This window comes from Atractosteus spatula, chromosome 2 (assembly GCF_055471065.1).
Source record: "Atractosteus spatula isolate fAtrSpa1 chromosome 2, fAtrSpa1.hap1, whole genome shotgun sequence".
Lineage (NCBI taxonomy): Eukaryota > Metazoa > Chordata > Actinopteri > Semionotiformes > Lepisosteidae > Atractosteus > Atractosteus spatula.
The window spans coordinates 31,761,013-31,786,932 of NC_142707.1; the positions used below are offsets into that span (position 1 = coordinate 31,761,013).

The following is a 25,920-nucleotide window of genomic DNA, read 5'->3' on the forward strand; positions in this document are numbered from 1 at the left end:
CAGCCTGTTATTTGTCACAGGGGCTCAATGATGCAGCAAAGGCCGTATATAAATGGCGCGTCGCGGTCTGTGCTGGTGAAGGCATGTTGACTCTTGTGTTCCAGCGACTACTCCAGTGATTACTCTGACTGGACAGCCGACGCTGGCATCAACCTGCAGCCACCAAAGAAAACCGTGCGCCACAAAAAGAAGAACACAAGCAGTTCAGAGGAGGACGGGGACAAGAAGAAGGAGAAAGAGAACAAAAAAGAGAGGAAGAATGAAAAGCGCGACAAGGACGGAGCACTACCAAAGAAAAAGAAGCCAAAAGAAAGAAGGATGAAAGTGAGGAATTTTGTGTTAATGTACTGCTGTTTTTAAAACAAGACATTATTCTTCACACTGACGGGGACAGAATTATGATGAGATTAGATTATAGAAACATATGTACATATCCAAGGTACATATTCTCAAAGTATTTAACACAAGTTCACTTTTACTGACACTTTCTTTCTAACAAGACTGAAATAAATTACAGATAAAAAGCAGTAAGTCACAGGGCATGCAGTTTACTTTATGGATGCTATGCATGAGGAAATAATTTTCCTTCCGTTTTACAACTTGCCGACATTTATGGCCTTCAGAAAAGAATAATGCTAACACCGAATTTGTGGAAAACATCAAATGAATTATAGGCCGTAGTTCATCCTTCAATAGAACTAAGTTAGTATGTCTCCTTGAAACTGAAATTGATGCAGATACTTAGGTTTTCCTGGCAAATACATCTGTTTTCCATACAATTAATTACTTACGAGAACATAAAACAGTGTCTAAACTTTATCCTTTTCCCAAGATATCGCTTACATTTACAGCTCTGATCATTCTGAACTGTTTGGCTCTTGGACAGTCCAGCTGGCTGAGGTTTTAGGACAAAACATCTAAAGAGAGCTTTTCCTTCAGTCCTTCAGCCAGATGCTCGCTGTCTTTTTCACAATGTGATTCATCCTGATGATGTCCCGGCTCTCTCGCTGTGTTTCGACACAGAGGGTGCCTGTGGAGGACTTCCAGGAGCAGGGCCTGACACTGGAGGAATGGCTGCCTTCTGCCTGGATCACAGACACTGTGCCCCGGAGGTGCCCTTTCATTCCACAGATGGGCGATGAGGTACAGTAGCGTCATCACTGTGTGATTTCTATTCAAGTTTTCCAGGTAGACTTTTTTTTTTCTTCTCAGTTTTGGAAAGCCCAATTCAGATTCCTCCTTATTTTTGCGGCTGGGAGGTGAGCAGGCATGAACATGGAACATCCTCCTGAAAGGGACAGGGGACGTATTACTTATTAAAGTGGTTTACACTAAGAGAGCATAATAAAGTGGTGGTGGGGTGACGGATTAGTTGGGATCCCTATTATAGGTCTATGCTCTGTAGGTTACTGTAATACAAATGGCTGGACAGTAAGCAGAATCCTTACTTCTTACAGAGTGGTGGCACTGTGGCTAAGGATTTGCGCCTGTGGCTGGAAGGTTGCCGGTTCAAATCCCGCGAATCCTACTCCGTTGGGCCCCTGAGCAATGCCCTTAACCCCAACTGCTCCAGGGGCTCTGTACAATGGCTGACCCTGTGCTCTGACCCCAAGCTTCTCTCCCTGTCTGTGTGTCTGTTCGAATTCCTAATGCAAGAAATTGTATATGGCCAATAAAGTGATCCATCTTATTGAGGGAACTCCCTTAATTATCGTTGTCGGGGTAAATCGCTTTGGCTAGAGTCTTTCCCACATGTTGTTAAATATGTAATAATCCCAAATTATTTTAATGATTCACTACACTTTTTCCTAAAGGAGATGACAGCTCATCTGTTTTGCATTGAAATCTTTTTATTCTCTTCCTGCTGACTGCGGTAGTTTATTTTTTTGTCTAGGTGTACTACTTCCGCCAGGGCCATGAAGCCTATGTGGAAATGGCCAAGAAAAACAAGATTTTCAGTATAAACCCTAAAAAGCAGCCCTGGCACAAGATGGAGCTGAGGGTAATTTTATTTTCCAAAAAATACTGTTCAGTTTCGTACATAGACACACCTCTCATTGGAAAATATAAACTGTACTTATTTTTAATTTTCCATGAAGAATATGTTAATTAGGGAAACGAAAAAGAATGACATTTGTAGTGAAAACCTTTTATTGTTTTAAATTTTCCAAATTATTTTTGTAGACTTGGTTTTCCTCTCAAGATTAACAGATTTTTTTATACTGGCAAAAAATACATTCTTTTTTTTTGTGATGCGTTAGTAAATTTTCCAAGTGCAATTAATAAAGTGAGATAGGGAGAGTATGAGAGAAAGTGAAAAGAGTTAAATAAATCGGAAAAAACCGACTGCTAGAGTGTAATGTTTAAGACTGAAGAACAGGAAATCAGACAGAGAAGAAATTGAGCTGTAGTTGCAGATGTGATTAAAGATGTTTTCATCTTATTGTGGGTAATATCCCACAATAGAAATGCATGGCATTGAAGCCCACTGCAGATCCTCATTTAGAAAGCCGCTGAATATTTGCCTTAAACTGAGAGGTCTGTTTCTCAACAGGAGCAGGAGCTGATGAAGATAGTTGGGATTAAATACGATGTAGGGCTACCCACCCTCTGCTGTCTCAAACTGGCTTTCCTTGACCCAGATACTGGCAAACTAACTGGAGGATCTTTCTCGATGAAGTAAGTCCATTCTGTTACACAAATGCAGAAAGGGAGTCTTGTCTTAATTGGATTATTCTTGAGCCTTACAATCTTAACTGATATAGAAGCACTGCTTTTAAAAACCAGCAGTTAAACAAATTCTCATTTCCTGGAATGTGTCAAGTTAAGCAATTGGTACTCTTTGCTGTATTGTGGGATGCAGCTTTAGCAGAAAAAGATTATTGTATGAGCTCCAGAGTTCTGCGATGTCTCCTTGCTTTTATTCCGGTGTAGATTGTAATGATTGACTAATTTCGAGCACGAAATGAGAAAGAGAAAGAAACTTGATAGTTTCTGTTCCCTGCATATATAGATCTGTGAAGGCAAATGAATGGCTTTCCATCACTTAGATTAATTAAAAAAATAAAAGAATGAGTCATAAAGATATTTTCAGCCTTGTTACTTTTCTTTAGATCCTTACCATGTGAAGTGAGTTTAGATGTTAACTTGACAGCTGTGCTGTGTTTGGTTTGCCAAAGGTTTTGGTGCTTAGGGTTTAAAAAACTTAAACGTACTGACTGAAGAATAGTTCACGTACATTTTTTTGTTTTTACTCACATTTTATAATCAGGTTTTATATTTGTAGGTACCATGACATGCCTGATGTGATAGATTTCCTAGTCCTTAGACAGCAGTTTGATGATGCACGGAACAGGCAGTGGAGTATAGGTAAGTCCTTACTCAGTTCTGCTAAATCTTTTCTCTCTAGGCTATCAGAGTGATGAATTGTGAGTGAGGTGTTTTATAGTTGTTTTTGCTACATTAGGAGTGTAACAAATAAGGGGGTGTTATGGGTTAATCCTGACACCAGGTTGAGTACTGTATTAGCAACTTGTGAATGTTAAATAATAAAACACTAAACAAGGAATACTGATCTAGGTTCACCAATATGGTGTTTTTGTTTAGAAAAAATGAACCCTAAGAAGATTAAAAGATTAACACATTAAAACTCACACACAAGATACGAAACATAAATACTCATATTCACAAACGTTCTTCTGCACACTTCTATTTCGAGTTGCAGTGAGCTCCAGCTCCCAAAACAGTACATCTGCACCATTGGTGACCAGTCTGCCTTGGGGAGTTTCAGGGAGATCAGGGAGAACAGTTGAGCTGTTTTCTGATTTATTTCTATCCCAAGACCAGAGACTCGTCACCTACACAGAAAAATATACCCAACACATAATGCACCATAAAATTTGAAATTAATTTTAAGTGTTATTCAGATAGATGGTGGTGTGCGAAAACTTTGTCAAAACAAAGCACCTGCTTAAGGTACAAATTTTATGAAGATTAGACAAAGGTGTGAGGGGAAAACAGTATTTTCACTAAACGAATTTTTTTAAATGTTTAATTTGAAATAGTATGTGCAGTATTTTATTTTTTAAATGCTGTGTGGGAAATGCAGGGACAGTTAGTCATAGTATTGCACTTGTGCTTAACTCAGCATTATAGCAAACCTTAAGAAAAGGTTAATGTGTTTTTTTTTCCTCATTGCCAGCAGGACTCTTCTACTTCTCTGTATCTGACAGACACTCTTTTCTAATTTACCCAAACCAATGTGAAGGTGCTCTGATTCTTAACTGATACCAGAGTAATAAAGTTAGTGTTTATGTGTTCAAGGTCAGCCTACAGACTGAAATTAGAATAGTGGAAAATGTTAAAATGCTACATTTTTTAAACAGTATATAAAGATTTCTTCTAGTAATATCTGAGGGTGAAAAACACTGACACAAACATCGCATAAGTAAAACAAAGGCAAGTGTCCTTCACTGCCGCACACTAGCTCATTGTTTCTTTAAATGACACATTTATCATCACTTTGTCAATTTTCTTTCTGCTTCAATTGCAGCTGTCTATGTTTAATCTCAATATAAGATTAATTTTAAAAGGAAACATTAAAGAATGGTAGGTCTTTCAGATATTAAAACTGATTTAAATCCTCTATTTCCATAAAATACAATTAGTGTTCTCTCTCAGCAAATGCAAGCACAGTTACCAATGACAGATCCCTTGAGTTTAATTTTCTTCCAAGGAACTTGTTTTTATTGGAGCTACTGGCTGCCAGATGGTGTATTTTTGGAGTGGTCTTAAGAAAAACAATTGTGTACTGTTCAGAGGCTTTGCTAGAATTAGTTGTCTTTGCTTTTTCTAGCAGCCGACAATGAAGATATGAGGACATATTAAGTGAGATTTTTCATTCTTCAGATCAGATTCAAGGGATAACCTAGATATTGAGCTTGTTGGTTTTATGTGTGTATGTGGTGCAGGTTTTAGGCAGCTGCCTTGAAGTGAGTTTTTGTCTGTTTGACTTTGAGTGTTTTATATCAACACATAGGTGATCGTTTCCGCTCTGTTATTGATGATGCCTGGTGGTTTGGAACAATTGAAAGCCAGGAGCCGTTTCAGACCCAGTATCCTGACAGCCTCTTTCAGTGCTACAATGTCTGGTGAGTAGTTGCTTTACTCCCTTTCCTAGCCTTTTACATTTTTTGCATCCAATTTTAAAAGGAAGACTTCAGAAACTCTTAAGGTGTTTGTTTTTTTTACTTAAATCAGTTGTTAATGGTTTGTATTTCAAGTGGTGAAAGACAAATATTGTATGAAAACATTGTCCTTTTTATGCTTTGCAGCACTTTATAAAATGGTAGACTTCATTCAGTTGTTTTGCACAAAATTTACTTTTTATGAGAAAGACTACCTGTTACTTTCACTTTTTAGTTTTTACAGCACTAGTTTGTACTTTTACGTTTTGGTGCTTTATAGTTGCTCTGTTGCTTAGCCTTACCGTTGACTGTTTCCTTTTTTCGATAATATGCTTACATATTTATTTTGGATCATTTTTGACATTTCATGTAATTAACACTCCTCCATGTATGGACTGTTTATTTGATCAAATTCAGTTATGCTGATGAGTGCAAATCTGACTGATGCCATGGTGATTATTGAATTATGTTTAGATTTGATGAAGGTGTTGGATTGTGTCACAGAAATGTGTGTAATTTAAATATCAGATTCTCTAGTGATTGGTTTATTGTTTGTTTAATGAGTAGTTACTGTAGTATTAAAACAAAAATGCCTATTTTCTTTTATCATGAGATTTTTCAAATGACTTGGCAAGCTTCACTGGCACAGCATGCATTCGAAAGTACACGCAGTACCCAAAAACTCAACACATGCACTGGGCAGACATTAAATGTATTTTATGTGGTATCATTTTTGCACAATGTTGTTGATTTTCCCGTCATGAAGCCCTTGATTCAAATCAAACTACACAGAAATCTGAAGTCGAGCCTTTTCCCTTTAAGATCAGCATCTGTTGCTGTGAGTATCCAGAAAAGCCAGTCGGCTGTGGTAGTTAATCAGACCTGAAGTCTTGTATTTAATGAACTCAGTGCCCCTTGTATAAGCAACAAAGTCAGTGGTGTGTATGAGTGTGCATTCTTAGTTTTATTTGCTGGGGCAAGGACCAGTTTCAATTGTATGAAGACTTTTCGAACTATAAGACTTACAGTGTAGTAAAAAAAGAACACAAACTTGTTTTTCTGTAATCACATTTAGGTTTAAGTATGTAAGTGAGAACAGTTGCTGCTACTTTTTTAGCTTATCATAATTCTCCATTTAGCACAAGAACATACAAAGTATACATTATTTTAGGCTTGAAAATTAATGAATTAATGGCTTCCTACAATTTTTACTGTGCATGTACCATTATGTGGTCATTTATTTTCTGGTACCTCATTACAAAGATAGGTATGGCTGTCCTGTTCTGGTCTGAAATGGAACCAGATCTGTGTAACAGTGTAAAGATTTCAATATATTTACACTTTTCTATATAGGTGAGAAGCCTAGAAGCTCCTTACAGCAGCTTATACTCTTAACAGATGACTTGCATTGTGAAGTGACATAACATGTAGTGTAATGGGCCAGATGGCCTCCTCTAGTTCCCCATCTTTCTGATGTTCTTAAGAAAGTATATATGCTGTGGTACTTGATGTAACTAATAATGTACATATTATTGCTGGCACCACTGTGTGAAAATGTTGAAGTATAAAGAAATAGAGGGCTTCTTACCTGGGGTGTAAATGCCAGTACGTTGTCTGTAAATAAAGACAAAGACATGCACTTTTTCAGTGTATCTTTATTTTGACTGAAAACTGCACTGGCAGGTTTTAGACCCATTTTCAGACACTGCATTGTTGATGAACAACACTTAGTCTGGTAATTTGGGAACTGCGGTTTGAATGAAAGGGTCATTTTAAAAGTAATCCAAGTTCCTGTTCTGAACAGCCAAACAAAGCACTTACCTGGAAGTGAGCTCATCTTGGGGAGGGAGAAACCAGGCCAGAAGGCAGCTGGAGAAATAGATATACCCTGCAATTGAGCTGTAAAACTTGTAATAGCAGGCACCGACATGCTATTTATACTGTACAACCGTACACGCTGTTTAACCCGGTCAGATCAAAAAGTAGGTGATGGGGGGGGGGGTGCTTAGTTTTATATTCCTGTGAAAACGACTGAAATCAGTCCTTCCTTTTAATTGTGCATATGACTGTATTTTATTTTTGCTTTTCTGATGTTAAACTAGAGTTGAGCCATATTAATGCGTGTTTCGGTTTGTGTTGTGGGTTACACTCGTAGTGGGAGGGATCGACCCAGCACAGGAGGGGACTTACAGGGGTCTAATTAGGACTCATCTGAATCTGAGCCAAATCAGTCCTGCTGCACATAAGAGGTCACAAACCAGAGGAGGCCACTTGGCCTATCGAGCTCGTTTGGTGGTTAATTAATCCGAGGATCTCCTCCAGCCTTTTCTTGAAAGAAGCCAAGGTATCGGCTTCAACAACATGGCTTTGCATCCCTTTCCATATTCCAACATCCCTCTCAGTACTGAAGTGCCTCCCGCTCTTGGTTTTAAATATGCTTCCACATAGTTTCCTCTTGTGTTCCCTGGTTTGTGTTTCACTGTTTTTCTGAAGTCGTCCACTGGGGTGGTTTTGTCACTGCCCTGGAGGACTTGGACTGTTTGGATCTGGTCCATCGTCTTGTCTGTTCCGAAGGTCACGTTCGGCTCCTTAAGCTTTTCTGTGTGGGACATTCCTTTAAGCCACGGAAAGTATCTGTTTTCATAGCATCCGTATCTCTTTTGTAATTTCTTTTTTTTACATGATAGTACAATTTCAGTGTAACATCCCATAATTTACATTGTATGCTTTTAACTGTAATGTATATCCTAACTTTTTATTTGTTTTTTTATTGCTTACTCACATTGTCTTAACGTAAACGATGACTTAAGTCTTTTTCATGAGTAGCCTTTCAAGCTCAGTGTTTGCCATTTTGTATCTCTAGTTTTATTTTGCTACCTGCATGCACGGTAATATTCTGCACTTACACTACTGCACTACAATCAAGGTCATCTGCATTGCGTTTCCCCTAAATCTTTTGAATGCTATTTCCTGCTTCCGTTGTGTTTGCTAAGTTTCCTATTTTGGTATCATTTGCAAATTTTAGTAGTTTGCGAATTATACCAAAATGTAGACGATTAGCTGTGCTCCCCGCTTCTCTCCACTAACCAATTCCAAACACGTACATTTCCCAGCATGACTACCGCCAGTAATTTGAGTGTAAATCTTTTATGAGGAACATTATCAAAAGCCTTGTGAAAATATAAATACAAAGAATTGTACGCTCTGTATGTGTCCATTACAGTTTCTTTATTTGGTTTTATCACCGTTTTTATGGATGGGCACTGCATTAGCCATTCTCCAGCCCCTGAGTACTCCTACCCCTATCTTGAGCGAATCTTGAAAGAGGTTTGTCAATGGTTTATGAGTAACATCTCCTTTTCTTAAGTATAGTAATAGGATATCATTGTTCCCTGGAGAATTATTAATCTTGGCTGCTTGTATTACCTGAGAAAGCTTTAGCTTAATCTGCGTTAAAAAGTGTTTAGTACAGAACTTTGTCCTTCCACTGCCTGCGGCATCTTGTTAACTTCTTATTTAGTGAACACCTGAGCGAAATACTCATTTAGTACATCAGCATTTCCCTTTTATTGTCTAGAGGTTTCCCCTTTTTGTCTCAGATGCATTTTACTTCATCCTTTAATGTTCATTTGATGTTTCAATACTAAAAAGGACCTTTTATTATTTTACTCCCCATTGCTGTATTCCATTTCCTCTCTGTCTTTCTAAAATCCTTACCTGTGCTTGCAGTTCACCTTTTCTTTAACTGGAATCTGATTTTTTATTAACAAAAATGTTTTATGAATATATTTAAAATTATAAAGTGTTTTTTTTTCTTTGTTTTTCCTCATTTATTTGTTAAACCATCTGGCATGCTGTGTTTGTGTTTTCACTATTCACTACACCATTCTCCTCTGATTCCACGTCTGTCCTGTGCCATTTTACTTCTCTTGATCTCTAACTCCTTCCACATTGGCTTTCTGGAAGGTGCGAGGGCCTGTGATCTGGTCTCAAACTGTACCGTTTCAAAGTACACCTTTTTATATGCATGGTAAAGGGCTTATTTTCTATATAACTTGTTTTATTTTCATGTTTTTGCTTTTTTTTGCACTTAAATTGTCATCCTTTGTTCATTGTTTGTCTCTCCTGTTTCATCTCCATTTACCTCAACGCCTCGTTGTTGTGGTTCCTGCTGAGAATTAATGTGCCTACCATGCAGACATTCTTTTTTTATTTTAGGCTGTGTCATAAGCACATTGTGACTTGGATACGCCAAGTAAAGTTGGCTGAGGGCTGCAGAAGTTGAACGGGTTCAGAGTGGCCTTTGAAATGGCAAACTGGGTGGCATGTTAGAGTCACTGATGCCTCTCTCTGTTGATTGTGCTGGGGCCGGTATTGTTGGAGGAAAGAGGGAGCTTGATATCGCACAATTCAGTGGCTACAAACGTCACCTATATTTCTTGATTTTCTACTCTTGTAGCCTGTCAACAGACCCTGAATAGGTATCATGAAAAATATTAATTCTATTAAAACATGCAGGCGTTTTCACTTCTTGTACTTTGTGGTGTGTAGTACCCCTGCAAATTCTCTTGGGGGGGCTTCACCCCAGCTTGGAGAAGGAGGAATAATAAGTATGATAACAGTAATAGTCACGGCGTTGGTAACTCTTCTGTGATCACACCATAAATAAACAGAAGCAATTTTTATACCAAAAAGTGAAAATTGTGTTCCTGAAGTGTAACCCGGCACCTGGGAAGTGTGAACCGTTATTAAAAGTATACTTACTGAAGAGAGCCTCCCAAAATATGAAGTACAGAAAGGCATTAATAAAACGTGAAGTCGCTAATATATTCCTTTAGAGGGCTTTGGTGTTTCTTCACCGTCACCTGCTTTTATTCTTAGAAGAGGTTTCTCCGTTTCTCTGTCCTCCCCCATCTGTGGCAAACATACGGAGATTACCTAGTGCAGCAATTAGGGAGATACATGGTACTGAATCTTTGCAGCTGTTCCTTTGGCAGTGAGACTCAACGACTTCTTCATGATCCATTAACAATTTTAATCTTCCTTCTAGTTGGGATAATGGTGACACAGAGAAGATGAGCCCCTGGGACATGGAGATCATTCCTAATGATGGTAAGTGGAGTGCCCCCTCCGAATTGTAAACCTAAATAGAACTGGTGTTTTGGTGGCTCGCAGGAGCTGGTTCAAGATGAGATTCTTTCGGTGAAATTCATTTTCTCATTTTTGATGCATGTATCTTTGAAGATTGTTTGTTGTTTCGTTTCATAATTTAAATGGTTTTTAAAAGTTAATGCCATGTTAAGCTGAAGAACTACTGAAAGCAGATGATATGCCTTTTATATTTTAACAAACAAAAACTCTTCTTTTAACACAGACATAATACTTAGAAACTGAACTTACTGATCAGAAAATAAATAGAACTAAGAAAAGCAGATATAGATAATATAATAAGTAGAAAGATATAAACAAGACAAATACCTGTATTCCAGATAAATGTATTTCTTTTTGCCATTTATTATTGAAGGCTCACTGCTGGGGATAAGATTCTTGTTGGTTTTTAGGATATGATAATATAGTTAACTTCAGACAACCTCTAAATATGTAATCATATATTTTTGTTAACATGGCAAAACGTATTGTATATTATATGCTGGATTCCTTTGAGGGAAAAGTTACTGTTACTGTTTGAACTAAAAATGAAACAAATTGTTAACTTTTACCACAATATTTCAAAAGTGCCTGTCCTAATGGAAGTAGTGATGTAGTATTGATTATACCGATGGTACAGTGTGGTTGATGTACCTCAGGGATCAAACAAACATGCCTTCAAATTGTCAAATAGACACTCAATCCCTTTTGTAGATTAAATTGGGCCAGGCACAATTTATCTTAAAATATGGCGAACGATTCCTCTTGGAATGCTCTGTTTTGGTCCATATCCAACCCGATTTTTTCTCTTCATTTTTTTTCAGTGCTAAAAAGGCTAAAATGTGTTTAATAATGTATTCCAATAGTGAATACATATTCACTAACCCAATTCTTAGGAACACAATGCCCAAATGAATAAGAAATCAATTATAGCCACAGGACTTTTGCATTCGGATACAAATTTAGTGCAAAAGGATAATATGATTGTAGGGGCTCATTATTCTTTTGGGGGACATGGTGTGAGAGGGAACAGTGCATTGTCATCTACAGGTTTTCTGTCAGGACTAGACACAGTCATATGTTTACCTATAGATGTTCAGACAAAAGATACATATTCATGAATCTGCACTAACTAAATCATGCAGTTGTTTTTCGAAAAGTCACTCTATCTGTCTCCAGTGAAACCTCTGAAATAAATAAAGTAACAACACAGGTTCCATGTAAATGAGGGAGAAATGTCAAGACTGTGCAGTGCCTCGCTTAAGATCTGTCACATTAAACATGCAGTGCTTATAAACAAGGATGCTTGCACTGAGAGGAGTACCTTAAATAGACACAAATAAATGAACTAGCAGTTCCTTTAACAAGCATTTGAGAAGTCTTTGCTTACAACTGTAGGAGACCAGCAGGATGGAAAATTGCAGGCCATGTTTGTGAAGTAAACGTTATTTTTGCAACAGCTTTTTCTTGTACAGCAGTGGTGATGATCATACAGCAAGTAAGAGAGTATAACAGGCAAACTAACCAAACTGCTAATTTTATAACTGAGTTTTTAAAGGATGTCAGTTTATCAGTGTATTCTGAGTTAACTTTAGATAAATTAAAAGTAATTACAGTACTATGGATTCCTGCGAATATATACAGTGAATTGCTTTAGATTTCTAAAGCAATTCACTGTATGTATTCGTACAGTAGGAATCCATAGTACTGTAATAGTATCCATAGTACTGTAAGTACATAGTAACTCCAGATTGAGCATATATGATTAAACAGGGTAAGCTAAGGGTTAAAGTTGGAGTATTTAGAATGGGGAAAGATAGTTATTGTTCATGCTTTTGTATCATGCAATTTACCTCAGGCAATACTTTGTCATTCAGTGTGTTTGTTAAAATGAAGTTGCACACACATTTGGCATGGAGTTTATTCCAAGTACCTTGGAATAACAAAGTACAACAGTGCTCTAGTTGCTGCTGTTTTGTTTATTTCTAGGCATGTACATTTTTGCATTTTGCATTGGAACCAAGTGTCTTATTTCCAGATATGGCCCAGATTTAAACTAGCAGTGTCTGGACTGTTTGACTCACTCTGTGCTCTTGGTGAACACCGGTATAAGCTGGACCACTCAGGGGACCTTTTTCAAATGTGCTTTTTTAAAAGGGGCCAATTCGCAAGAAGGTATTGATCATCTCCACGTGTGACATCTTGTTCTTGGTTCTTTAAACTATGAAAATGATAAATATCTTTCACCTAAACCACAAGTAATTAAAATTGTTGCTTTTGCGGCTGTCTTGTTTTATTGTCTGACTATGGCTATGACCGCTTAAGTACTTAATGCATGTAGAGGTGCAAAATCTGTTTGGCAGCTATTACAGTAAGTCTGCACATATCATCCTGCTGTAATAGTACCTGTGTGTTTGACTCCCACAGTCCTTATGTGACCTCCTATTGAATGATTAATAATAGTAATGTATACTGTTTACCAGTGGGGTTTTTTTTCCATTTTTTTCAGTCTTTATTGTTGAATCATATTTGTTGATGCTAGATTGTTTTAATTGGATTTTGCAAGGCTCTGGTTTCCTCCTACAGTCCAAAGCATACTGGTAGGTTAATTTGGCTTCCGGGAAAATTGGCCCTAGCGTGAGTTTGTGTGTGTGTGTGCGCCCTACAACGGATGGTGTCCCATCCAGGGTGTATCCTGCCTTGCGCCAGTTGCTTGCCAGGATAGTCTCTGGCTCCCCCATGGCCCCACACTGGAAGAACCGGTGGGAGGGGGGGTTTGGATGGATGGGTTTTGCACAACTGTAAAAAGGCCCAAATCTCAACATTGCGTGTTACTGGTGGACGTTTGTGGTCAACTCTTAGGCTTTCAAAATAGAGAAAGAAAAGAAATCATTCTCTTTTAAAAGAATAAAAAGCTCTTCCTGCTAGGTAATATTCAGCTCAAGCAGATTTTTTAAAAGTAAAAAACCCCGCCAGAAGCCTAGTTTTGCCTTGCGAGGCCTGGAGCCTGTTGAGCACAGAGTAACGGCACGCATGGTTTCCCCAGCTGTGTTCCCGGAGGAGCTGGGCCTCAGCGTGCCTCTCACCGAGGAGGAGCACCGGCAGCTGCTGTATGTCCCCCTGGAGGGCGAGTGGGGCTCCCGCACCAGGGACGAGGAGTGCGAGCGGATCATCGCCGGCATCAACCAGCTCATGACTCTAGGTGCGCCTCCGCGACTGCTCCCAGCCTTCACCGGGGCTGTCTGCCTCTCACTTCCACACCTCAGCACCCCGAGGAACTCCTGCTTCTTAAAAGCAGCTGTTCACCTGTAATTTTGTGAACTGTTGTTTTGGTAAATGTGCTGAATGTAGAGGCCCTTGTATCAATATCACATGGAAGCGCTCAAAGTTGTTCAGTGAAGTCCTGCGTGTTTAACAATGGGGAGATTTTTTATTTAACAGATACTTTATTGTCCACTGCTGTGGAAATTTGTTTTTGGCTTCTCCCACAGAAGTACAAAACACACAAGCAAAACATAAGAGTCACATACAATCACATGACATCACCACAGCAGTATGTGATACATAAATAAATCAATAAATTGGTAGTGGGGGTACTACATTTGCATACATTCATTGAGTAGTTCTGTTGCAGAGGGGACAAAAGACTTTGTTTTTATTTGAATTTGGTACCCTATACCGTCTTCCTGATGGGAGTTTTATGAATTGAGAAGGGAGTGGGTGTGTGGAATCAGCTGTGATGTTCCTGGCCATTCTGAGAACTGTATTCTGATATAAATCGCTGAGCTGGGGCTGCTGTTTCCCAATTAGTTTTCCTCCAATTTTCACAATTCTGGACAGTTTGGCTTTGCTTTTCAACCTCGGGTTTCCATACCAAACTGTCATGTTAAATGTTCAGGTGGGTAGCTGCGTCAGCATGCGTAGGCTGCAAAGGAACAAGTAATAGGTTTATTTCATGCTGAAAAAAAGAAGAAAGAGAACACAACGTTTCGGCCGTGGAGCCTTCATGGAAAAGTTGTGTTCTCTTTCTTCTTTTTTTCAGCATGGAATAAACCTATTACTTGTTCCTGTAATGTTAAATGCCAGGGTGCTCTCAACAAGGCTTTTAGATACCACCTCTAGGACATTTTAACTAACATTAAAATTCTTGAATACATTATTGAAGTTATTCATACAAGATGTGCATTTTGTTTATTTCAACTGTGCTCTTAAAATAGTATAATTGTTTCATTTTTTTCCTCTGTTTTAGATATTGCTGCTCCCTTTGTATTCCCTGTGGATCTTCATGCTTATCCGACATATTGCACTGTTGTTGCCTATCTAACTGACCTCAGTACGATTAAACAGAGATTAGAGAACAGGTTTTACAGGTAAACTCAGTTTCATTTTGTTTTACAGAAGCACTTGTGTCTTATCTAGCATTTTTGTTTGGAATTTTAGTGCATATGATTGAAGTTGGTTTTTAGTTGAGTTTTGTAGGGCTTTGCTCAGTTAATCTTTGGCCTGTTGTGTTTCATTACTTTGCGCAGGCGGATGTCCTCTTTAATGTGGGAAGTTCGGTACATAGAGCACAACGCACAGACCTTCAATGAACCAGGAACTCCTATTGTAAAAACAGCCAAATTTGTAACGGACTTACTGCTGCAGTTTATCAAGTAAGTGATGTCTGTATTTCACAGGCTTAACCCTGAACTGCTTTAAGCTTTTTGAAGAAATTGCAGTAAATATTCAATAAATTAACATTTATTTGTATTTTATCTTTAATTAGAAGTAAAGAACATAGGGACTTTTATAGCAATGCTCTTGCATTTTGTTACAAAGACTTAAAAAAGTAAAACTGTATTCATTTTTGTATGACATTACATCATTTAAATTGTTCTGTTTTTTTTAGGGACCAAAGTTGCACTGATATAATCCCTCTGTACAACAGCATGAAAAAGAAAACCTTCTCTGACACAGAAGAGGTATAACTTGAAAATTATCACTCTTTCCTTGTAGCTGTGATGGTGTAGTCTGACGTCACTCCCTTAGTGATAAGTAATTTTTTCTAGGTAAATGTAAACAATGTAAAGTGTATAGAAATGTCTGTTTTATTTGAAGCTATTCCAAACCCCAGTTGTATGCAGCATGTTTTCCATAGACTATAACCTCTTTTGCACCAGCACAGCTGAGCTGTATGGAGGCTGCTCTAAGTCAGCTCTCTGGGGGTTGCTTTCCTTGAATTTCTTTTACACTGGAGAGGTGAGCTGAGTCACAGTCACACACAGTGATGAACATGTGAGGGCAGCTGTGTGCAAGTACTAACTCAAGAGATGCCACCTTCAAAATAAGAAAACTTTCTCTGTTCCATGTCAACGCATGGAGAGCCCATCTTACTGTTTCTCCAATATCGTTTTTGTGCATTGGTAAAAATACAAAAGTAACTCACTTAGAACAAATGAACTATTAGACATTTTTTTCAGTTTTCCCTCATATGCTCACAATCTTAATCCAAAATTGAAATGTCAAAATCCAAAGCTTTTTATTATTTAATATTTCTTATTTTGTTCTTTCTGTGCTTGAATCATCACTTTCACAACGTTTCTCAAAACTAGAATGCACACCAATACTAATATGATCTCATTGTTAAATATTTCAATTAACACATCCTCTACTAGCCAGCAGCCATATCATCCTGCAGCTCTCAACTGGCTACCCACTGAAACTAAGCAGTATTTGGATGGGAGACCTCCTGGAAGGCTATGATTGCTGCTGGAAGTGATGTTAGTGAGACCAGCAGGGGGCGCCCACCCTGCAGTCTGTGTGGGTCCTAATTCCCCGGTATAGTGACAGGGACCCTGGATTGTAGTGGGCGCCGTCTTTCGGGTGAGACGTTAAACTGAGGTCCTGACTCTCAGTGGTCGTTAAAGATCCCTGGGAATTTCTTGATAAGAGTAGGGAGTTATCCTGGTGTCCGGGCCAAATTTCCCCCCTCGGCCTTTACCGTGGCCTCCAAATTGTCCCCATGTATGATTGGCTTGTACTTGCCCTGCGATGGACTGGTGCCCTGTCCAGGGTGTACCCTGCCTTGAGCTCGTTGTTTGCCGGGTAGGCTGCGGCTTCCCACAACACCGTATGGTATAAAGCGGTTTGGCAAATGACGTGACATCCTGTACTCATTTTCGTGCTTCCAGGTTATTTTTAACCACACAGACTATATATAATAATTAGCAGAGATCTGGAGGCAGCACAGGGCTGGTTAGCTGCCTCCCATATCTTGGGTCCCGAGTTCAGTTCTGGGGTGGGACTGTACTTCTGTGTGGAGTATACACGTTCCTTCTGGTCACATGGGTTTTCTCTCACCTCCCAGTGACGTGCTGGATAGGTTAGCGGGTGTTGCTACACACCAGTTGGTGTGTGTGCTTATGTGCACACTGGGTTAGGCTGCAACCCTCCTTAGGGTGTAACAGCTATGGATGCTGAATTGTAACGATAGATTTTATGCTAAAATATTTTGTGTAAACTATATGCTATTCATATAATACACTGGTGTATTAATGATTTTTTTGGGGGGGGTTCCAAGCTCTAGCAAATCGCTTTCTTTTTTATATTCATTTTTTTAGCTGTGACAAGAGTGCTAAACCCTTTTTCTCCTCTGACGTGCTACATTCTTGCTCCCTTTCTTTCATGGCCTGCCTCCGCCCAGAACCGGACTCCAATATGTCATGAGGGCAAATGTCAGCTTGGTTTTCACTCATCTCAGTGGTGTGCTTGTATAAACGCTCCAGTACCTCAAAGCCTGGCGCTGCTGGTGTGCGAGGGCTAATAGAGGGAAAGCTGTAGCGTACGATTTCCTATTCCTAATCCTTTTCTTCGGGAGTGGAAAAACTTGTGCATTTGTTGTGATATTCTGAGTGACCCCGGTTGATCCTTCATATTAATCTGTTTGAATAAGTGGGATAGATGGGTATATCTACAAAGCCCATATCATTTGTGTTTGAACACCTTGTATGTCTTGTTTATTAGTACACTAAGAGCCAGAGTTTACTGAGCAGTGAGTAAAATGATGTGATACATATTAATCTAAATGTTAATGTGATTTTCAGTAGTTGTATTAATGTGAATTTTTCTGCTTGTAATGTTTATAGGAGGACAGACATTTATTTCATGACCAAGGGGTTTATGGTCAAAGCATATTAATAAATTAAGACATTTAAAAATGTTTTCTAAAAGGAGAAACATGTTGGTAAATTGAAATTCCTGTTTTATCTATAAAGTTTAAGGTCTATCAAGAATATTTGTCTGTCCTTTGTTGCTCATTTCATATAAATAGGAATTTTTCTGACGTCAAAATCAGTAGACGTATTATCATGTAGCAACAGTGTCTGTGAAGGGAGATGCTTGTGACATATTCTATAAAAGCAAGTCACATTACTGACAAGCACTTCAGATGTTTTCTCATCTAGTAATTAAAGCATTACATTTAATTCAAGCACTAAACTGTGAAACATAAAATACTTGCATATATTAACTTTACAAGCTAGATGTAAACTGTACAATGACTGTGTTTATTTTAACATACAGCTGCATGATTAAATTGTTAATCAGACACCTGCCGGTCGCTATTTTGCAGGATGAAGATGAGGATACTGATGCTCCTGGTACTTCTACAAGAAAAAAGAAGGTAACTAGTCTTTACCCAAACCTCTTTTTGGTAATTAGCATTCCAGTAATGCCATTTTTTGTTTTTATGAATTTTCTAGCACTGTGTGTGACACAGGGACACAAGAGTTATCATTGTGCTTTCACAGTTCAATTCTAGATCAGTAGGCATCTCTGCCCCCCTACAAAGTAAATCTGGTTGCAGAGTTAGACTTAATCTCACCAACACCTTGTACAGGACTAATCATTTATTATAGTAGTTGGGGATTGTTTGTAATAGTCTACCAAAAAGAGTAGTTACAAAAAACAAAGTTCAACCTAGATAACCTTTGCCGTGAGTAAATCTCCTCAGGCTTGAACTATTTTAATAGTTAAATAAGTTAGGTATAATGGTGAGCCCTTCAACTTTAGTCAATATCTGTCCTAGAACAGGGAAAAAAGGATTTTCAGGGCACGCCCGAATATTATCAGCTGGGTTTATAACAAAGGTTCAAATTGACACAGAAAATTAACAGAAAAACAACTTATAATAAATCAGAAACTTTAAATTATTCAAAAACTAATTTAATCCGGCTTTGATTGAGACAGTGCAGGAAGTAGATTTCTTTTTAACATCGCAGCATTTTTCAGTTTGTAACAATCATAGAAAAAAACATTACTTATCACTCAAGTCCATATTTTTCCATATTTTCCTGCTTGGTTTAAGATGAAGTTGGATATCAGCAATCCCCAGCAATAACACGAAACAAAATGCTGATTGAAGAGATATATTTTGTAATGTAATGAGTTATAAAGAACCCAAAATGATTTCTTTATGTGCAATTCCCCCACTTGACATCAAGCATCCCAGGATCAAAAACCTTTAGCAATTGTTGACTCCCTTCTGTGCAGTAAGAAAAACAGTTGTGATACCACTCTTACTTCAGAGAGGGCTAGTGAACAAAGCACAAGCCTGTCCACCAGGTGATCTGATTAAGCAGGGACACACCTGAGAACTTGAGTCAATTGAAGCATCGACCTCCTGGGCACATATATAGTATAACTACCTACCATTAGTGACAGAGGACTCAGCTCACGATCTCTAGAGATTTGTAATCAGTGTCTTGTGACACTGTTAAAAAAACAAGGGGGTGCAAGTTTCAGTGTCCTGGCTAAACATGTATTTCAGGCTGTTAACACTTCCCCCTTCTTCAGTTTCCTTTTGAGCTGTAGCTGACCGATACATTACCTCAGGTTCCTTCAGGGTGCAAACTTAGTGCTTTGCAGTTAGGAACGTACTGTGAAGTTGCATTTTCAAAGCAAGAACCAGTGACCAAATTGACTTTTCCCCCCTGTCTTTCATGCAACACATCAGCTTTCTTTGGTCAATCAAGCAAGTTACATGAGTGATCTAGAACAAAGCTTGAGGACTGAATTCAGTGAGTTGGAATATGACAACTCAGATAGAAAATAGCAACTGTTTTTCCTCCCAGCTAACAAAGATGTGTGATCAATATGCACGTCTGAAACTTTGCTTGCTTGCTCACTGCACTTTGTTCTATTACAGGAGCACAAGCCCATGATAAGAAAACTGCGTAACAAAGCCCAGTCGTACGATATTAAAGCCTGGAAGACTCGCTGTAAAGAGTTGCTAGACCTCATCTTTCAATGTGAAGATTCTGAGCCATTTCGGCAGCCTGTTGACCTGCAAGAGTATCCGGTAAGAACACAGAGCACGGATTTAAAATTAGTAACATAATAAATGTAGTGGTAACCAAGCATTGCTAAAACCCACCCTTTTGCTCATTTGTGTTTGATTTGATGGTGAAAATGGATCGTATCAGGTCTTCCTTATCCTTAGCTCCCAATCAGAGCAGCTGTAACCAGTCAGTCTGTTGATTCCTATTTGAGGACATCACTAAAGAAATTCCTACTTTCACATTTACTAGATTTTGCTCTTTTATGGATGTAGCACTCTCATAAAAGTAGAAACCGCAATTGTTTGTCTTTTTACTCCCCTCCTATTTGGAGTTGGGCCTATTGGCTGTAATCCTCCTTCAGAAGGATGAGAAGTGAACATGCCTCCCTGTGGAAGATGACCTTATCCATCATTGTTCACTCTTCCAGTCTCACAGTGTGCAGGAAGAGTTCTGAGAAAGAGCATTTACTGGTGCAGTTACCAGAAAACCTTTCATAAGGTTTCAGAATGACATCTCTGAATGTATTATATCCTTTCTTACGTATATCCCACATTTCATTAGACAATAACAGTTCCTATTTTTCTCCCATTTAAGCATACTGGTATGTCCCTGCCTTACTGTGTTATTTTTTGTGATAGTTGACAGGAATAAGAACATTTGCAAAGCATTGACGTGTTTGTGTAAGAGAAGGTTTATCTCTGAAGATAGTGGGAAGACATTTTTAATGACATATTTATGTAGTATCCTTTATTGACTACAGAAGTTAATTGAAAACAAATCCTCTTTTGCAATGACGACCTGGAGTACCCATTTATACTGTCATGCATTTAGAGAAGGACCTCCAAATGAAGTACCTGGTTCAAGGATGCAAGGCAGACTTGTCTGGGATTGAGAACCTTTACCCTCTGGTCAGGAGTCTAGTTGTCTAAGTGCTTTCTTGATCAAAGAAAGTGAAAGAGGCTGTACTAAAAGACTCTTATAATGAGCACAGTCTTTGTTTAACATATGACAAAAATACGTTGAGTTTTCCTGTAGGCTGATTTTACATGTGTTTGTCTAGGTGCATGAATTCAGCTTTCATAACATCTGTGGAGCACATGAATCTATGATGTAATTATTTCCATTTTCTACGTGAATAGCATTTTGTGAATTGCAGTGCCACGAAATGGCATTGTTCTGCTTTTTCAGTAGAACCCATTCTAAATTAACCGCTCTGTGTTTTTTTTATAAAAATGTTGGTGGCTGTTCTGGATTAATGTGAACGGTATAATGGAATAATACAAAATTAGGTTGTAATCTTTAGGTTGCACTGTATTACATGCTTTCATGGATTAATCAAACACTAAACAGCCTTGTACATTTTCAGGATTACAGAGACATCATTGATACTCCAATGGATTTCGGCACAGTGCTGAACACTCTTCAGGCTGGAGACTATGAGTCACCAACAGAGCTGTGCAAGGATGTCAGGCTAATATTCAGCAACTCCAAGGCTTACACGCCTAGCAAGAAGTCAAGGGTATTAAAAATTACTGTAGTGGAAAGTTTATTGCTGCCTGATTTTTTCATTTAACCAATAACGTCTTTTTGTCCTGTGTAATATAGTGATGCAGAGGCATGACCACCTTTATTGTATGCAGGAGTATATCATTAATTTAAAAGAAAAAAATGTTCACAATGACGAACAGAAATGTTAAACATCTTTAACTATAGGGCTTTAGTACTGTAAGGGATTATTTTGGGTACACAAGGATGTCATCCAGAGTAATTACGATCTGAGAAAATCTTTAAAAGGAAGTTAATTCAAATATGAGCCACTAACAGTAAATACACAGTGTATAGAGTGCAGATCTCCTTCAAATATACAGTAGATAGTGGCAGATCAAGACTCACAGTTATGTTAACGGTGCTTTCCTTGTAGATTTACAGTATGAGTCTGCGGCTGTCAGCTCTGTTTGAAGAACACGTCAGCGCTATCCTGTCTGACTACAAGTCGGCCCATCGCTTTCATTCAGCCAACAAACTGAGCAGCCAAAGGAAGAGGAGGCGGAGAAGTACATCGCCTTCTAGCAGTGCTGCATCAAGGTTAGTCCGGCAGCCACGGGCTTGTCCAGCGCAGCCGCAAGAAAGTTTCCTAGTTCAGGAACATAACGTCCAGGGGCAGAGCAAGTGGCCGTGCCTGTCCTTTGGCTTCATATAACACTGGGACTTGTGAATTAAAGGCGGATGAATCATAGGAACAGCAAGCTGACAGGAGTGCAACATAATTCCGGTCCCGTATCAATGTCCTTCTTAACTGTGTTTAAGGTGAGACATCTTCATAATTTATATTATGAAGTTAATTCATAATTAACAGTTTAAATTTGACATATTTACATCTTCATAGTTTATATTTACTATGACTTTACAGAATAGTTTTAGGGATTATGAAGAGCATGGTGTTCAAACAGCCCTCTGTTATTAATATGTATATACATAGGCCTACATAGGATCATATCATTGCTTACATTCTAGCAATCTTCTATAAGTAATGTATGATTAAGGTTAGAAATTTGAATATTACCCTTAAAACATGATTCAAAATCATTATAACAACATCAGACCAAATCAGCTGCAGCACAACATTCACGTAAGATACCTCTGTTGAATATACTTTACATATTACTAATTTTTATGAAGACAAGCAGGTTGGAGAAATGCAGCTGACAGCATTATTTTTTTTTCCCCAACAGAATTTCTCTGTTGTCTACAGTCTGTAAGACTGTAAGGGCTGTAAGAAATGGCAAAGGTGTTTTACTGGAAGAATCTCTTCATAATGGCTTCCTAGAGATAGTAGTAATTTGTTAAGCAAATAGCAACTTGTAGCTTGTAATTAAATGCCCGGGGGCACTTATTGCTCTTGGAAAGACAAACTATTGCACCCTGGTTTGTGAGTGCTAAAATTCCTATTTTTGACCGTGATAGACTAGAATTCCAAACATTTCAGCCGTCGGGTCTGACTGTGTTTTTTTTTTTTAATTTGGGATTGGCAAGATGAGGATGCCCTGGCTGACTAACAGCAATGGCACTTGCCAGCTCGTATACCATCCTCCTGGGGAGTCTTGACTAGATCAAGCAGTAAGAGCTCCTTCAAGGCCCTTTTTTAGTTGGTCCCCCTGGGGGAGTGTTATATTTGTACACAGTCTATTGTTAAGATGTTTGATTATGGGCACGTGACTGCCACACACTTGATTCTTGACATAGTGTAGGCTCTCCGTAGCCGAAACAGAGGGTTGATGAGAACTTGTGATCAGGTCTGTTTTTCTGAAAAGCTCTGGTTAACTAAACTTCGTCTGTAACAATGATTGATTAAAGAAAGGATGGTCAATCATCTGGTTTAATCTTAAACATCCATCCATTTTCTAAATGCTTTATAATATCACTTTATTAGCCATATACAATTTCTTGCATTAGGAATTTGTCTTGCCGCATACCCCAGCTTGCTCTCCGTGAGACACACAGGCACACAGACAGGGAGAGAGAAGCTTAGGGTCAGAGTGCGGTGTCAGACATTTATAAGCTGCCCCTGGAGCAGCTGGGATTAAGGGCCTTGCTCAGGGGCCCAACGGAGTAGGATTCCTCTGTCGGCTGCGGGATTTGAACCGGCAACCTTCCAGCCACAAGCGCGAATCCTTAGACACAGTGCTACCGCTCCGCCCCTTATCCTTATCCAGTACAGGGTTGTGGAGGGGGGGCCGGGCCTATCCTGCAGTGCGATGGGCACAAGGCAGGACACACCCTGGATGAGATGCATGTCCATCACAGGCACACACAGACACAAACAAGCACACACTCACAGGGTCAGACATTCTACAGTGGTTAAGGGGTTAAGGGCCTTGCTCAGGGGCCCAACAGAGTAGGATTCTTCTGCCGGCTGCGGGATTTGAACCAGCAACCTTCCAGCCACAGGGACAGATCCTTAGCCACAGAGCCACCACTCGTAGGTGGGTGTATTTGAATAGAAAACAATAATAACAATAACAAAAAATAACAAAAAAAATAGACTTCTGGTCAGTCAAAAAAAAGTGAAAATCTCTAAAGGTCTATATGTTTGTGCATTTCATTGATTAAAATCTGACTCTAAAGAACACAGTGTTAGGAAACCAATCTCTTGAATGGGTTGGTGTCTTATTTCTCAAAGAAACGAATCGCTTTTTCTCTTAAAACTCCCTGCTAGACTGAGGCAAAGTGCTCTGTAAAGCTGCTGGTATTGTTTGTAATGATTAATGAGAGTGGACTGCGGTGGTTAAGTGCTGGGTTCTGTCCCCCCCTAGCCCCGAGCGGAAGCGGCGGTCGGTCAAAGCCCCGTTGAAGCCAGAGCCCTGTGCCGTGTCTCCCTCCCCGGGCCCCTCCCGGCCTGCCGCCCTCAGACAGACGGTCCCTCACGTCAATGGGAGGGCTGTGGATTCCCCGGCTGTGGTCCGGACCAGGAGCACCACGCGGTTTGGAAACCATTCTGCTGTAGAGCCTCCGTCAACTTCAAGCGGGGCCAAATCGGCCAGTCCATCCCTCCCTGCTAACAGGAAACCAGGTGGGGAGATCGAAGAAATCCTGTTTATTTCTCAGAGCTCTGAATGTCACGGGGAAAGAAAACCACATTTGGTTATCTCATTTTCATTGTTTTTTAAAAACCCAGATCTGGTGGGCCTTGTGGTCCTGTAAGAATCTTAGTAAGAATCTTGGCTGCTTGAATGTCCATTTCTTAGCAAGCGGTGCAGTATCTTGGGTATCCAGAGTGCAGTCCTCTCTGAACAGTACAGCATATGAAGTCTAAGGTAAGCCACGCGTCTGGGCTGCAAATGTGTCCAGTTCTTGCAGGCCTGGCTTTTCAATTTTTGAAGGAGCCTGACATAAAGAACCAGACCATCAATTTCCTTTGGACTCGGAGGGGAACATAATACTTTGGTTGTGGTGATTTCTTGAAGACCACTGTAAGTTTGCTTTTTGTTTCTGTTATCTTGAGTATTCAAAAGGTGTTCCGGTTTTCTTTCTTTCAAGTGACTGAAAGTCCCAGCAGGCACCTTAAAGTCCACAACTCTGCATCCACTCCAAGTTTCTCCAGTGACACAGACAATGGCAGGAGCTCGTCTGTGGCAGAGACTTCTGGGAAGAAAAAGGTGAAACGGAAACAGAAGTCATCTGTGGACCACCAGCCGGGTAAGGCGGAGATCGGTTGAGCTTTTCACACAACTATGATCACTCAGGGTAATGAGTAAGACTGGAACATTACAACTATGTTAGCAGACCTGTTCAGAATTTATTTATTTATTTATTTATTAATTATTATTATTATTGTTTTTATGCCACTACTTCAAAGTGGAAGGGGATGGTATAGGTTTCATAACTTATAACTTATTAAGCAATAAAATGTAGGCTAACATAACACTGAAAGTAAGCAGTGTTATGAATCTGGATTAGAAATTTGAGGAGTTTCGGGATAGTCCAAGATAGGAAAGATTTTTTGGATTTACTTGTTGCATTGAGGACACCTTCACAGAGTTCTGGGAATGAAAAGTACCGAGCACCGAATAAAAAGAGTTGGACTGAATGATTTGTTTTCCTCTGTAACCTTTCTCATACGCTATGTGCTATGTCCCTATTCACATTTTGTTGAATAAAGTTAAATAAAGAACACAGATACTCACAGGCTCTGCTCATTGTTTCCTGCTTGCCTGTGTTATGTGGCATCATCTGCAGACAATGAGACTCACTTTCCTACTGTTTTTTTAACACATTGACATCTCAAAACAAAGCCAGTAGGGGGCGTAATTAATACAAATTAAACTGTTCACTAGTGCCTGTTTGCATAGGCAGTACAGGTTCTATGTTAATTCACATACAGATAAGCCATCCTTGTGGTTTTATTCATATATTTACTTGATGTGGTATCTGTCTTCTTTCTGTTGGTGCTGTACCTAGCAGGTGAGAATGACATGCCTCCTTGCAATTTTCCAGTATTATTATTGCCTAGTCCAATAAATGGTCGGTTTTCTTAAACTTCCCAGCGTAGAAGTATAACAGTTCCACATTACAGGTTTTATGTCCTTTAACTCTTGTATTTCAGAGTTGTTTTATTGTCCTATGAACATTGTAAAAACAGCACTTGGGGCAGGCAATGATATTGTCTATACATATTATCATTGAAGCTTTTGTAAATTAAAGATTAGTACCTCTGAATCTTCTCATCTTATATTCTGAAGTGTTGTTTTTTTATTTAGGTGGTTTTT

General features: G+C 39.1%; 1 protein-coding gene across 2 annotated transcripts in view; it reads left to right on the forward strand.

Moving 5' to 3' along the window:
* phip (PHIP subunit of CUL4-Ring ligase complex) overlaps positions 1 to 25,920 on the forward strand; it is a 76,396-nt gene that overhangs the window by 41,563 nt on the left and 8,913 nt on the right. For both annotated transcript variants that reach the window (XM_088929536.1, XM_088929532.1), the window contains 17 exons: positions 105 to 324; positions 1,024 to 1,143; positions 1,895 to 2,002; positions 2,555 to 2,679; positions 3,287 to 3,369; positions 5,039 to 5,150; positions 10,237 to 10,298; positions 13,381 to 13,536; positions 14,584 to 14,704; positions 14,864 to 14,989; positions 15,226 to 15,298; positions 17,947 to 17,997; positions 19,522 to 19,674; positions 21,021 to 21,173; positions 21,576 to 21,739; positions 23,968 to 24,224; positions 24,692 to 24,850. In XM_088929536.1, coding sequence (XP_088785662.1) covers positions 105 to 324; positions 1,024 to 1,143; positions 1,895 to 2,002; positions 2,555 to 2,679; positions 3,287 to 3,369; positions 5,039 to 5,150; positions 10,237 to 10,298; positions 13,381 to 13,536; positions 14,584 to 14,704; positions 14,864 to 14,989; positions 15,226 to 15,298; positions 17,947 to 17,997; positions 19,522 to 19,674; positions 21,021 to 21,173; positions 21,576 to 21,739; positions 23,968 to 24,224; positions 24,692 to 24,850 — 2,243 coding nt within the window. The remainder of the gene's footprint in view (positions 1 to 104; positions 325 to 1,023; positions 1,144 to 1,894; positions 2,003 to 2,554; positions 2,680 to 3,286; positions 3,370 to 5,038; positions 5,151 to 10,236; positions 10,299 to 13,380; positions 13,537 to 14,583; positions 14,705 to 14,863; positions 14,990 to 15,225; positions 15,299 to 17,946; positions 17,998 to 19,521; positions 19,675 to 21,020; positions 21,174 to 21,575; positions 21,740 to 23,967; positions 24,225 to 24,691; positions 24,851 to 25,920) is intronic.